This window comes from Mus musculus, chromosome 1 (genome assembly GCF_000001635.26).
Source record: "Mus musculus strain C57BL/6J chromosome 1, GRCm38.p6 C57BL/6J".
In the NCBI taxonomy this organism is placed as follows: Eukaryota; Metazoa; Chordata; class Mammalia; order Rodentia; family Muridae; genus Mus; species Mus musculus.
This window is the reverse complement of record NC_000067.6, coordinates 37,430,125-37,444,752: the sequence shown is the minus strand read 5'-3', so window position 1 is coordinate 37,444,752 and position 14,628 is coordinate 37,430,125. Positions and strand designations below refer to the sequence as shown.

Sequence of the window (14,628 nt, the reverse complement as noted above, 5' to 3'; positions counted from 1 at the left end):
CAAATGAAGACTTCTTGGAATTGTGAATTAACTGCTTTATCATATCTTATATTTTTTTGTATTTCAGATTCATATTAAAAAAGTCACCAGTTGATCTGCTTAGAAACCAACACGTCCTTTCTTATGACTCTTGATTAAAGATAATTAGCGCGTCCTCTTCTGTTTGGACTTGAACACTACCTCTCTTGAAGCCACTGTAGATGAGATGATTGTTGCCTCCACGCGGACAGGGACTCTTCCCATGGATAACTGCATTCATTTGAAGCTAAGCTGTCCTCCAATTTGAACTTGACACAAACGTTTTACAATCCTGACAGCCTGTTAACATGACTGAGACTATTTTGGTATTATACTAATACACAAGAGTTGTACATATTGTTACATTCCTTAAAATTTGAGAAAACTGATGTTAAATACATTTTGTGAAGGGGGTACTTTTGAACTTCACTTATTTTACTATTATAGACCCTCTTTTATAGACGATCAGGGATATTACATATATATATATACATATATATATATATATATATATAAATATATAAATACACATGAAGATGTTATGAAGTTAATTTATTAGAAGCACTTAAGAAGTACATATTTTTGTGCAGTAAAGTTTTGAATCAACACCTTTTTTTGAAGAAGCGGTTCCCCGGCTTTTTTTAAGTTCTTTCTATATTTTTATTTGGAGATGCCGACATTATAGATCAACGCCATTTTTTCCAGTGCACTGCCATTCCAGATTGGTTCTAGATGGGTTTCTTAACTCGAAGTACTTTTATAATCACAGCAATTCTGAACAAAATATTTTCAGAGGCATTTGTCATTCCTAAAAATCAAGATTTTAAAAGACCAATGTTCTCTCGAGGGTTATATTACTGTACTGTGTATGGTGTGTAGCCACAGAAAACCAGTGTGACTGTCATTGTCCAGGTGGGAAGCCCCTGCCGTGTCTCCACAGACTCCTTTTCCCGTTCATAGTTCCTTTCATGTGGGTGATGAGACTCCCTTCCCTTTTGCTCTGTCTTTAATCAGTAGTTAGACAAACTGTCTCTTTTCTCCCTGGTTGGTCCTTTTCTAGATCTGTGGTAGGTTTTGGAGTTCAGATACTGTTTTCTGAGTAATGCTGTTGGGTGTGTCCTGTTGGGTATGGGACTCGGAGAAAGACGACCGTAGCACTTCTGTTTCCATAGCATGATTTGCTCCGCTGTGTCATGAACGTGGAGGTAAATGCTGTGTCCACAGAGTGTTTGTGCATCCTCACTTTGCAGTCCCAAGTAGCGCTAGTTGGCAGAAGTGCTTTACTCTTATGATTAGGAAGGCCGAGCAACAGTTGCCAGTCTTCTCTGGCTCTCCAGAAACTGCGTGTACAGCAGGTGTGGTGGAGGCCTAGGGCTGTGGGAGGTCCCGGCTGGTAGCCTCCGTCGGGGGCTTTCTTAGTTGCCCAGTGTATGGGACACACAGAACTGAGTGGAAGCCATTTTGTATGTTCTGCCTGGGAAAATGTAGATAAACACTACTGTGCATGTCAAAGCCCAGCTGAAGCTTTTCTTGGTGTTAAGTTTCCCCTCTCATTTCCTTCAGCTTTTTAATAATTAGTACTGCATTTGGCACTTTTCCTATGCCCTGTGCCCACAAATAAATCCCACTATCTTCCCACACTCAAGTGTGCAGCAGCAGGATAACAGACTGTGAAACCATGCAGATGGGCACAGGGGCCCCGTTAGGTCTCTGCTTTCTCAGTGGTTGTGAGTTCAGAAGGCCAAGCCTTGAAACTCCACTGGACCGTGTGAATGTCTCCTGCGTGGGTCTTTGAGCATATCCACTTACAAGGCTCTACTCATCAGTCTTGCCTCTAAGGACTCTTTTAGCCAAGTCCTTTCCTTCATTCAAGGAATTCCCCCTTTCCCCATGAGCTAGTTCCTGGTGCCTGGAACACGCCTGAGCCTTGGCAGGCTCGGTTGGCATCTGGATTAACTAGCCAGGTTGCTCACATCTCTCTCCTAGCGATGTCTGCCTACTATCCTGCCGTGCACGGGCACACACACACTCCGTGTCTAGTCTTCATTGTGTGTGGTGTGTGTTCTCCAATACACTCCAGGCTCTGGAGGCCAGCTCTCCTGTCTTCCATCACATCAGGCGCTCTCCTGCTCCCTCAGTGCCAGTTGCTTCCTCCTCTTGTGCCCAGTTCAGCACTAGACTATTGGAAACAGATGTTTCCAATAGATTTTGTGGGAGCCCTGGAGGTTGATGAGGATGAAGACGGGGGAGGTGAAGACAGAGTGCTTAGAACTGTAAAGTGTTCATCCACATTATCCCTTGGAGGCCACCAACCGACTTTCACCCACATAGTGAATAGGAAAAGTGTCAAATGCAGTACTAATTATATCTGTGAAATAGGTCATAGTTGGTATCGGTGGGTATTTCACATAGCCCAGACTCTAGAGCAGTGCTGGCCTCTACAGAAGCCACAAAACACATCTGTTGAAATGAAAAGTTGAGTTGGCAGCCTTTGGAGTGCTCAGTGGCCACATGGCCAGCAGCCACCATATTGGATCCTAGGAATATGGGACATCGACATCACGGTGGGAGGTTCTGCTGGATGTGTAAACATGAGCATTCTAGAAAGGAGTAGTAATGTATCCTGCTGCTGTGGTTAAAAATAGACCTATGGATTCATCGTAGTGCAGGTGAAGGTGTGTGTTTTGGTGGGACAGTCAAGATTACCCGGCTACATGTTAGTGTCATCCTTCTTCCCAGCATGCATTGCTTCGGGATCCTCAAGAGGTACGTTTGAAAAGCATGAGAAGTGAATGCGGATGGATGGTTTCGCTTGTAGGTTAGACGTGTGTTATGTCCATCAGAGTGTGTTTGAACAAAGGTTCTTGAAATCATTGGTTCTTGAAATCATTGGTAAAAAGATTAGGTGTGCTTATCTCAAAAGCTATCAGGAAAGTTGGGAGACTAGACTTCTTTTTAAGTCTTTCATAATTACGAGAACTACAGTTCTCAACAGTGCTGTCCCTCAAGGAAAAGTTGGCTTATGTGCAAAGTGTTGTTGTTGGCAAAGGTTGTTCTAGTTAATAAGTGTGTATCTGTCACATGCAGGATTCTAAGAACGACCCCTCATGACCTTGTATAATATCCTCCCCTTCTGAGTGTATCGAGAACTGTGACCACATCTGTGGGTGATTGGCCCAATCTTGAGAGCCATGTCAGGCTGGCAGAAGTGAGAGACATCAGCAGCAGAACTCTAAACAGCATCGCTGGTCTAAGTGGAAGGGGCTCCCCTAAATGACTGCAGGTCACCTGCCTTAAGGAGCCAGAGGCTCTGTTACCCACCAAGTGGGACCTGCAGACCTTTTGCCATAGGACAATTTGACCCAGACACTTACCCAGGCTTGGACATGGAAATCCTTGAGCAGCCAGCCTGGTAAACACCTTCACTTTAGCTTTGTAAGTGGGAACCTACCTAGACTTCTGGTGTGCAGCAGTGGATAATAAACGGGCAGTGCTGTATGTGGCTAGATTTGTGGCATTTTTAAAAAGCAACAGAATCTGTCAGTCCTGAGAAGTCTCCATATATGATTGCCTGCGGTAGACTAGTTTTTAAGACAAGGTCTCACCTTGCACCCCAGGCCGATTCTCCCGGTTCTGCCTCTCAAGTGCTGATGTGTATCACCATGCCCGGCTGACTGATGGTTTTTGACATAAGAATAAACTCATTCCCAGCAAGCCCTATTCCTGGGTCTCTGCTAGGATGTTTGGTGCCAGGACCCGTGTCTCCTCTACAAGTCAGACTTGTATTAGTTTTTGTTCTGTAAAACTACCAGGGTGAGGCTGTAGGCATCTTTTTCTCCTAGATGCTCCTAAATTATACTGACTTAAAGGCCTGCCAGAAGTACAGGAAAGAATGATGAACGGTATTTTAGACCAGACTGATGGAGAAGAAAAATTCCCACCTTTGTGTTGACTTGCTGGTGTGTCTAACCTGACAGTGCAGCGTGAGGCTGTCATCTACAGAGTCCATGCTCAAGAACCACATGGTGAAGTTACAAAAACAAGGACACTGTTAAAAGCTCTGAGTAAGTTTACAATCTTGTATTGTGCCATTCATTGCTGTCCCGGGCCACAGGCTGAACACACCTGCAAGAGCTTCGGCTGTGACAGGTGTAATTTTTTACAAAAATCATTCAGCTGAGTAGCTCACGGCTCAAACCCTGTATGTTCCCACCAAGGTTTTGTGTTTACGTGGTTCCTAAAATACCTGCACTTCCAAGCTATTAACTGCTAATGAGGTTTCTGATCTTGGTTCACTCAGCCATGCTTCTTATTAACCATGCTGCCACAGCCTTGAAGGAAAGGAACCCAGAGGTTAAACACTGTCCTCATCCTCACGTGGTAAGGGATCAGGCCTCAGTTCAAGACTTCTAGAAAAGGGCATTCCGAGCTATGTAGCAACTCTTACAGCTTGTAAAACTTCAAACTTTGATAGTTGAGGACTTAAATGATATTAACATATATGCTACGCTAATTAATATGCTAAATTTAATGCATGTGAACATACAATGCTACAAAGATGACCACAGCCTTTTACAAAGAGAAAAAGAATAAAACAAACAAAGACACCTCAAGGATTTGCTGCCCGTGCCCCTGTACTCTATCACTAGCTAAATGGACCTGTTTCTGAAATGCTCCCTTTCCAGTTTCTGCATTACCTAAAACTGCAAGTGCGAGAGCAGACAGGCAGCAGGTGACCTGAATGTGTGTAGTGTGAACCCTGGTCCTTAGCAGGGCTCCTGCTGCTCTGAACACAGGCTTGTGGGGACAGCTAAATACCTGTGATACTAAGGAGGCCGCTTCCTGCCGCTGAGTTAGCAACTGGTCCCAGAATAGCAAGAGTGGGGTCCTTTAGCTTGCATAGCATTCTGTTCTTTATTGGAACTGCTCCAGCTGGTAAGCGTACCTGAAGGGCATGCTCGTGAGCCTTACAAAGAGCTGCTGGGACAGTACTGGCTGAGTCCACTAAGCCACTGTTTTCCGCAGTGGAGTCAAGGGCAGCTCAGTTAGAGCACTTCCTCCACAGTCTGTCTTTGAGTTGGGGAGACGGTCTTGGAGCAGCCCAAGGAACCCCTTTGCTAGGTTGCACCAGGTTCTTTTCTCTGCACATATTTGGCTCACAATGTCTTCATGGGTTGAACAATAACTGCAGTTATATTTGAGGTACTTGTTGAATTTTTAAAGGCAGATTATTTATTTTCAAGTTTGCTGCTATAATTGAAACCTAATAATGTCCTGTTGACTGTGCCTTTCATAATTGTCTCTGTGCTACAACTGTCCATGTGTATTTCAAATAAAGAAGTTTGAAAAGCTATGTTGAATCAAGATTCCTTCTAATAAAAATGGCTTAAACCAATGAGTGGATAGAATTTTTTTAGCACTATTACCACACCTGGTATTAATCTGTTTTTCAGATAGTTTCTGGTTCCTCTTGAATCTTTTAAAAAGGCAAGAATGCCACCCAGGTAAGACAGTGGCTGTCATCTCTACAGGCATTCACAGGCAGTTCTCAAGTCAGAGTCCCTCTGGGGACTGTGCTCCTGTGTGAGCCATACCGCTTGCTGAAGTTTTCGGAGGGGTCTGCGTAAATGGGCTTTAAAAATGGGACAGACTGTTCATTTTGCCAACAAGATGGTCTGTGTGATCCAACACTTACTGTACCCTTGATATTTTATATACAGCTTCAAGTGAAAATAAACAGTCACAGCTTTAGTTTAAAAATATTTATTAGAAATGTACATTTAATTAGTTTTAAGGAATGTTCTACACAAGTGTTAATATCACCTTGAATTTGTAAAACTTTACATCTTATTGAAGCTATTTACAGATTTACAAGAACTCATCCCTTCCCAACACCAGACAGTTTCTCTAGGATGCTCACTTCACTCTGTACTTGTAGAAGGAACACAATGTGTGGGTAAAGTTCCATCCCAGTGCCAGCGACAGCCCGTACAGCACCATGAGAGGTGCGAATGGATAGAGCAGGATCACTGTATTTTTCAAAAATGGCAGTGCTGGAAAAGAAACATGGCCATGGCTGACAGATGTACACACTGGAAGAAGGCCCTTTTCAACACACTGGACCACAGGAGCAGCACACGTGTGTAGGTCCATGATGATGCTTGCAGATCTATAGCTACATCTCACTAGGCAACCTGAGCTGAGGGGTGAACACTCCTATCTAGACAAAGGTTCCAGGACTCGTCTTCCTATATCAGCATGATAATGGATGCCTCATTATGCGATCACTATGTTTTCCTACACACAGACTGATAGCATGTGAGAAAAAGCATTTTTCACTGCAAAAAGCAACATAGCTCAGTTTGAGGTATGATCAAGTTAATAGCCCAGCCTTTGGGAAGAACTAAGGCAGTATACTGTAAACACGTAAGCTTCCTGTTTCCTTAGTGCCCAAAGCATTTTCTCAACAGTTCTGAGGAAGAACATCCAAAAGTCCACTAAGAACCAGCACTTTGGTGCCATGGGTTATAATACTTTTAAGCTAGGTGAAAATTCACTACAAGAATTCTAATACTCCAAACCAGGCAAGTGGAAGGCTAAGCGATCCCTGGGAAACTGATCATGGGGGGAAGGAAGTCAGAACTGTTCACAGTAAAGTCCCAGTCATCCAAAGGGTGAACAGGAGCTGAGAGTTCTCTGGATGGCTCTGGGAGATCGGAAGATCTCTAGACATTTTAGCAATAGGGGTTTGGGGGCGCTGAACACAGGACCTTGAACATAACAGGCAGGTTTTCTATTAAGATAGAGTCCTGGTTTGAGATCATCTCTTAAATGAACAGCCTAAGACTATCTTCATTCATATTAGGAAATATAACCTAGACGATTTAGTCGTAAATTTGGCCTGGGATCAGCAGACCCTGGGCCTGATCTGGGATCATTCCCTAAGAAATGTTTGTAACTACTTCAGTGCCCATAAACATCGGTCCATGCCTTTTCCTCTCTACCCTATGGTTAATAATATGGGGCCTGAATCCATCTAACACAACAAGGCAGCTTCTACCTGTAACTTGGCAATAATGAGTTAGCATGGCTCCAAATGTCACACACCACCTGTTCCACTCTACTATTGGACAGGGGGCAAGCTAAAAGGTAAGAACACTTGTGTAATTAAAAGAGCATATGAGTGAACCATAACACCTCAGGCAATGGCTGTCAATGTCTCCTTCTTTCTCTGTTCTCAAACCACCAAAACTTACCACTGTATCCCAGGAAGGTCACATAGATATAATAGCCAACAGCAATCAACCATAAGGTATTTCCAACTAAATATCCAATAAATGTATCTGTGAGAATAACATCTGCCAGGAAAAGAAAGCATACCGTGAGTGTCAGCACACTGTAAGAATCTGACCATATGAGAAACAAGCACTTACGGTTGATGAAGAAGAGCTGGATAAAATGCAGAATGACGAGGAGCGGATAGAAGGCGTTCAGATGCACATCAAAGGCATAGCCCCACTCCACGTCATAGTCCCTGCTCTGGCGTTTCACCAGGTACTTGTTGGAGACGAACCTGAAGAGCAAAGTGAAAACGTCTTGCGCAGTGCACTCGTTCTCTCAGTCCCCAACTGTCTGCTGCAACACATTACCCAAGCCCTGGAGATGGAGCAATGGAACAGCCTCCAGTGGGAGAAGCTGGACACAGCATATGATAGGACAGTGAGAACGGAGATGGAGACCCGAGGTGCAATTTTAAATCATAATGTCTACATAAAGGCCCAAAGCACTGATGGCGCCTGGCACAGCTGGAGACCTGTGTGTGCTCGTAAGCAGCAGTTAAGAGGCAGGGAGTGAGGTCTAAGGCTGCCTGGGGCTACTTTGTTACTTCATGATGAAAAAGCCACTGTCAGATGCAAGAAATGCCTCACTGAAATGTTCTGATGGGGTCTCCTTGGTGGCAGATTCCACAGAGGAGGAGATGACAGGAGCCTGTGTCGCCTGTCACCAGAGGTGAGCAGCAGTGGAGGTGATGAGGTGCAACCCTAGTTGAAGGTGAGGATTAAGACATCTGCCAGGAGGCCAGAAAGTCAGAGACAGCAGTCTTGCCCTGAACACATAGGAAGATAAGAGTTGCTATCAGCAGAGGACAGGCTGGTGGCACCAAGAGTGGCTCTGAGAATGAAGGAGAAGACGACTGGGGTTAGCTAGGACAGATGCGCTTTCTCATGGATTATGTTGTACACAAAGCCCACAGTTCAAGGGTCCAAGGTAATGTGCAGGCATTAAAGCCTAAATGACATCACCAAAACATGACATCTAAACCAGCCACTCAACAAAAACCCCACTGTGTCAACTGCCATTACCACTAAAAAGTGAAAGAAATAGAAGAACGGGAAAGGGGCTGCTAGTGGTAGACCCAGACAAAAGTGTGTGTGTGTGTGCGCGCGCGCACCTGTGTGCATGCTTCCATTGCTGCACTACAACCCGACCTACCAGAAAACTATAGTGTCCAGATCTTCAATAAAAAGAACAATTCTATAAACGTGTGGAAACTAATGTCATTTATATCACTGGATTTTAGATGATTTTTATTATATTTATTTATGGGGGAATGTGCCCAAGTATGAAGTCTGAAGACAACTTTGTGGAGTCAATTCTACATGTGAATCCTGGGGGTTAAAGTGGGCAAGTGCTTTACCTGCTGAGCCTGTGTCACTAATACACTGAATACAGAAACCAGGGTCCATGTCTCTGATTCCAGCATGTGGGTGGTGGACATTTTTGGGGCTACATGGTAAGTTCTAAGCTAGCCTGGACTATAGTTTAGATTCTATTTTAAATGGCACAGAAACAAGACAAACAGACTAAATCAAGAAAGCATGGCAGAGTATAATAGACACTCTATACTTAGTTATCAAAAAGCCTAAATAGTGCTTCATTGAACAAACTGGAACTCACTATTTCTGCCAAGAATGTGTGCCACTCAATTAACAAAATCAACAAAACAAGCCAGGAACACAAAGACGGACCCACATGTGGCATATACAGAAGGAAAAACCAAACCCTGACATCAGAGCAACAGGAAATGGAATCATGGTCACCAATGGAGGTTGGACTGTGGCTACCAACAGAAGCAAGGCATTCTAATGATCACAGCAGTCAGTGCTAGCTAGCTAGAACTGCCAAGGTTCCCAACACCAACAAGCTATAAATGTTTGATATAGAAACTCGAATTACCTTGATTTGATCATTACTCATTGTACACATAAATGACCACAGGGAACTTCATAAATTATAACATTTAAAAGCAAGTGATAAAGGAACTGTAGGGAGCCTGCAGTTCACTCCCTACAAGTCTGCTGTGTAACCACTGCCCTCCTGCTCACAAGTCTGTGTAACCACTGCCCTCCTGCTCACAAGTCTGTGTAACCACTGCCCTCCTGCTCACAAGTCTGTATAACCACTGCCCTCCTGCTCACAAGTCTGTGTAACCACTGCCCTCCTGCTCACAAGTCTGTGTAACCACTGCCCTCCTGCTCACAAGTCTGTGTAACCACTGCCCTCCTGCTCACAAGTCTGTGTAACCACTGCCCTCCTGCTCACAAGTCTGTATAACCACTGCCCTCCTGCTCACAAGTCTGTGTAACCACTGCCCTCCTGCTCACAAGTCTGTGTAACCACTGCCCTCCTGCTCACAAGTCTGTGTAACCACTGCCCTCCTGCTCACAAGTCTGTGTAACCACTGCCCTCCTGCTCACAAGTCTGTGTAACCACTGCCCTCCTGCTCACAAGTCTGTGTAACCACTGCCCTCCTGCTCACAAGTCTGTGTAACCACTGCCCTCCTGCTCACAAGTCTGTGTAACCACTGCCCTCCTGCTCACAAGTCTGTGTAACCACTGCTCTCCTGCTCACAAGTCTGTGTAACCACTGCCCTCCTGCTCACAAGTCTGTGTAACCACTGCCCTCCTGCTCACAAGTCTGTCCGTGTAACCACTGCTCTCCTGCTCACAAGTCTGTCCGTGTAACCACTGCTCTCCTGCTCACAAGTCTGTCCGTGTAACCACTGCTCTCCTGCTCACAAGTCTGTCCGTGTAACCACTGCTCTCCTGCTCACAAGTCTGTCCGTGTAACCACTGCTCTCCTGCTCACAAGTCTGTCCGTGTAACCACTGCTCTCCTGCTCACAAGTCTGTCCGTGTAACCACTGCTCTCCTGCTCACAAGTCTGTCCGTGTAACCACTGCTCTCCTGCTCACAAGTCTGTCCGTGTAACCACTACTCTCCTGCTATACCTCTGCACATTCCTTGAACCAACAGGACAGACACTGGTTCCCAAAGAACTGACTGGCTGCTTTCCCACCTCCACGTTGGACACTCCTCAGGCCAGACTGCTGCTTCCAGTCCTCTCCCTCCCTCTGCTCACCTCTGCAGCAAGCATCCCACCAACCTGACTCGGTATGGCCAATGAGGAATGCTTCAGCAGCACTTCCAACCGTCTCCTAAGCCCAAACTTCCTGGCCATCACATCCTGTTACCACAGGAAGCTCTGAACCTTCTCTCCTCACCCTATTACCACCACACCATTCTGGGCATCCCTTCTCTCACTTGAGCCCTATTTGAGCCCTGCCTGGACCAGGCTTCCCCAGTTCTCTACACCTTCACTGCCGCACTGAGGACTTTCCCACAGTGAACTTGACTTTGTGTGTGTTGTTCTTAGCCTCCTAGTTCTCCATTTCTCTTCTCCCCTCCAACCCAGCTTGCAGATATGCACATAAAAGTCCATGCTGCTGCACATAAGCACGCCTCTGCAGCTGACCATCCTGAAACAGGGATCAAGTGTCCATAGCTCCCCAAAACATGGCGTGGTGCTGGTTCCTAGGGCACGCTGCAGATGTTGGGGGTAGGGGTATGTCGCAGTTTCTACTTCCAGCTCCTCACAGTTCATGACACCTGTGTTCTCACAAAGAGCACAGTAAGCCAGTTCCTACTTGATCAAACTATGGGGGACAAAAGCCAAATCAGCCCCCGGCCTTGCTCTGTGGCCATGCAGGTCACTGCACTCACGGCAGACACTGTCAACAACTGTTCTTGGAAGTTTACATATTTCCCCCCATGAGTAGCTAGGCAATGAGTATTTGATTTATATTAGCAATATTAATCTTAGGCTAGATTTTAGGAATTTAGACCAATGGTACATAGTAGTTTTTTATTAACTATTCAGTACCCACAGAACCTGTACTTTATTAGTCAAAAGTTACAAAAGAAAATAAAACACTGGTCTCATCAGGTTAAAGCCTTAGCCTTTTTGTTTAAAACAGTAATAGCTACCATATCTAGGTACCAAAGGTCTACCATTCTGCTACCCTAAAACCATCTATGGAATAACTCCAGTTTCTAAATAAGACCACACACATGCCTGTTGCCGTGTGGACATGTCTGAAACGATTGCATTTTCTCTGCTCCCTCCTCAGTCTCCACCTTCTGAAGCCACTTGTTACATCATCACCCTTTGCCCAGGAGGCCAAGCACACAGGAACATTCTCTGAGGGAAGTAACACACTGAACACCAGATCTCTAGTCTACAGCCAACTATGGTTGTTCATTCAACCCCAGACAGAAGCAGGCTGACGGCCTTTGAAGGCCTCTGGATGTAATTTCTTCTCAGCACAGAGGAGACACACTGAAAACAAAACCCCTTTCAAACACCCCTGACTGATGTAAAACTCCAGAGGATAACCTAGATCTAAATGGACCGAAACAATACTGAAGCACTCATGCACCTGGAAATGGTACCCACTGACAAATGTAGAAAACAAAGCTAATCAGAACCATACATATATTATAAAAAATCAGAATTTAGCAGGGTAAACCATTCTGGGATTTGCTACAATGACAGAAAGCACCCATTAGAGTATTTTCTGACCTAGTACAGACACAGGAGCCAAGTTAGAACCATCCTAGCAGTCTGCCCAGCCACTTCAGCTACTCTGTCTTCACTAGTTACTGCCCCTCTGAAGGAAACAGAGGCGGGACAGCATAGAAGGAGCCACTTTACCGTACTTACCACATTAACGTTGAGATCAGAAGGCCAACACCCACACAATCTATAAACACAACCCACAGCAGCAGCTTTATTGTCTCAAAAAATCCCATGTCCAGCACAAAGCCGAATCCTATGGTGGACACTGAAATAAAGAGTTACAAGTCACTGCCAGGCTCAGGTACAAAACAGTCCCTGACTCCCATACACCCACAGTGTAGTAGAGGTGGCACACAGATGATGAAGAAAACCCTCATGACAAGGTACATGCAACTGATGTGGAAAGAGATGTCACCTCTGAATGCAGTAAATGACAGGACACAGGGCACTCAGAACACCAGTGTGGACGGGACGGCACTCAACTTACTCTTAAGTCCAGTTAAATGTGAAAAGCACCTACATACTCCAGTACCCTCTAGTTGACGGGGACTGTTGATGTTCTCCAGTTGGGGTACTGGAGAATCTAAAGGTTCTTTTCCAGTTTGATCAGTACTTTCAGAACTCTTACCCTGGAAGGCTGGGGGTGCAGCTCACTTGCCTGGTAGATTTAAGTCACTGGTTTCTATTCCTGGTCCTACCAACCCCTGCCCCTCCGCTTGACAAAAAACAAAAATAAAAAGATAGCAATCTGCCGGCCTTGCAGATTTGCCTAATTAAGAAATGTAATTCCTATCCTAATATTTCTTGGCACACACTTGGGTTTGGTTCTTATTAGTTTTGTTCTGTTTGTTTTAAAGTCAGCCAGTGTGGCAGAACACGACTGTCAAGCCAGCACTAAGAGACTGAGTTAAGAGCTTCCTGAGTGCCAGGCCAGCCTGGCCTACACATCTAGAAGCTGTTTCAAAAGAGAAGGAATAAACCAACTCTGGGACGAACCCCATGCCCTACTTTCATACACTGGGTACAGTAGTTTACTCTGGCGTGTTACAGCCAGCACTAGGAAGAACTCCACTTTCTTTCTTGCCAGTTTTCTCATGTTTTAGAAAAGACAAACAAATCCCACAGCTTCACACACCCCAAGAGTCTGACCCGCCATACATTATCCCAAAAGATAAAGTTTCCTCTGAAAACCCCAATTTGTTTTTCTACTATACTGCTTGTAAACTGAGACACACTTACCACAGAGCCAGATACTTAAGAGGACTAAGAAGGCAGGGTCATCTCTGGCCCACTGGTCCTTTGTTTGCTTCCGGTAGTGAAAGTTTCTATAAACCCTCTGAGGAGAGGTAAACAGGTAGAGCATCTGCCATGCAGCAAACTCAAAGTCCATCTGCCGAAATCGAAAGAGCCTTCTGAGGTACTTGTAGCGTTTTGCTCCAGCCGTGTGCCTTGCTGCATCCCTGGAATTTAATACTCCATTCCCGTGCATCGAAGAACTCAAGGAAGTACTTGGTAGCATCTTCCTAGATGGAATGAGAACATTTCTCTTAGATGTAATCTTAAATGTAATTATTTGGCTACTAGAACTCCTCGTCAGCGCTATGACGTTTTCTCTTGCCACCTTCAGAAAGGATTAGGGGCCAGAAGCTATAGAGTTGGTTCTGGGGCTTGTCTAGGGGCTGGCCAAGGGTAATGCCATCAAGGCAGTACCACAAACTCCTGTATCACCTGAAACAAGCACTTAACTTCAGTCGATGGTTTCCCAACCTTCACCTCAATCAAGCCTTTGACAGCTGCAGTAGCTCACTACTGATAATGGAGGCCAAGGAAAAAGCAGCACAAGGGGGTGTGCAATGACGTCCTCATTAACACGGGACAATGACCGAACACTGGTTCAAAATTCCGTGTTTGTAATGACCAAGATTTAAAACAAACAAAAAGTTTAATCTAAAAGCAAGGTTACTGAAAAAGTAAGACACACAGTTTATTTGTACAAGTCCATCGGCGATGGCCAGCAAGTCCCTGGTTATTCAGAATGTGACAATAAAAATTACACTCCTTGATGGTTTTACTCCTAGGATGGCTGGGTAGGAGGAATAACAGCGCGAAGGGGCCAGTCCAACTAGTCCGAAGCTAAATGACTGCTGGTCACCGCCCAGCCTACCTGCCCTCCGCGGCGCGGCGCGGCGCCCCGCCCCGCCAGCAGGTCTCCATTACCCCAAGCCTCTGTCAACTAAAAATACAAACGGCCCAGTGACATTTGACTTAAGAACAAGCAACGACAAGGTTTCAGGGTGTGTGTCTCCTTGCAAAATTTCAGACCTGCTTAGAATAGAAAAACGGCTCTAATCCTGCGATTCCCACGTAAGCGGCTGTCTTTGGTTTTACCCAGCAGCTCCACGGCGGGCCTAGGACTCGAGCTGCCGGGCGCCGGCCGGTCCCTCGCCCAGCCGCTGAGACGCCAGGTCGCGAGCTAACCGTGGAAACGGCCGACGGCACGAACGCCACCCTGCGCACACAGAGCAGGCCGCACCTGAAGGCCCTCGAGGCCTCGTCCTGGGCCCGGGACTACCGCCACCTTCCCAGGGCAGCCGAGCCCAGCCGCCGCTGGGGCCACTTCCCTTCCCGCTACGTAGCCCGCACTTGCGGCGCTCTGTATTTACGTTACGGACACGCACTTCCGCCACGCGT

The 14,628-nt window shown here is 45.7% G+C and overlaps 2 protein-coding genes across 17 annotated transcripts in view; one reads left to right on the top strand and one right to left on the bottom strand.

Moving 5' to 3' along the window:
* The window catches only part of Mgat4a (mannoside acetylglucosaminyltransferase 4, isoenzyme A), a 101,721-nt gene extending 96,308 nt beyond the window's left edge, over nucleotides 1–5,413 (top strand). For 9 of the 11 annotated variants that reach the window (XM_017320964.2, XM_017320966.1, XM_006496026.2 and 6 more), the window contains one exon: nucleotides 68–5,413. In XM_017320964.2, the coding sequence (XP_017176453.1) occupies nucleotides 68–94 (27 nt within the window). In that variant the 3' untranslated portion in view covers nucleotides 95–5,413. The remainder of the gene's footprint in view (nucleotides 1–67) is intronic. The other 2 variants (XM_011238526.3, XM_006496022.4) reach the window with 1 other exon arrangement.
* Nucleotides 5,414–5,765: 352 nt separating this feature from the next.
* On the bottom strand, nucleotides 5,766–14,614 carry Unc50 (unc-50 homolog). 6 transcript variants are annotated; one of them, NM_026123.4, is made up of 6 exons: nucleotides 14,260–14,614; nucleotides 13,177–13,460; nucleotides 12,082–12,202; nucleotides 7,452–7,591; nucleotides 7,275–7,376; nucleotides 5,766–6,071 (listed from the first exon to the last, which is right to left on the bottom strand). In NM_026123.4, the coding sequence occupies exons 2-6, from the start codon at nucleotides 13,454–13,456 to the stop codon at nucleotides 5,935–5,937; spliced, it is 780 nt and encodes a 259-aa protein (NP_080399.1). In that variant the 5' UTR covers nucleotides 13,457–13,460; nucleotides 14,260–14,614; the 3' UTR covers nucleotides 5,766–5,934. The 6 variants fall into 6 exon arrangements, with proteins under 6 accessions (NP_080399.1, NP_001343457.1, XP_006496283.1 ...); NM_001356528.1 differs by having other exon boundaries at nucleotides 14,471–14,614; XM_006496220.4 differs by having other exon boundaries at nucleotides 5,768–6,071; nucleotides 13,177–13,456; nucleotides 14,260–14,609.
* Nucleotides 14,615–14,628: the final 14 nt, after the last annotated feature.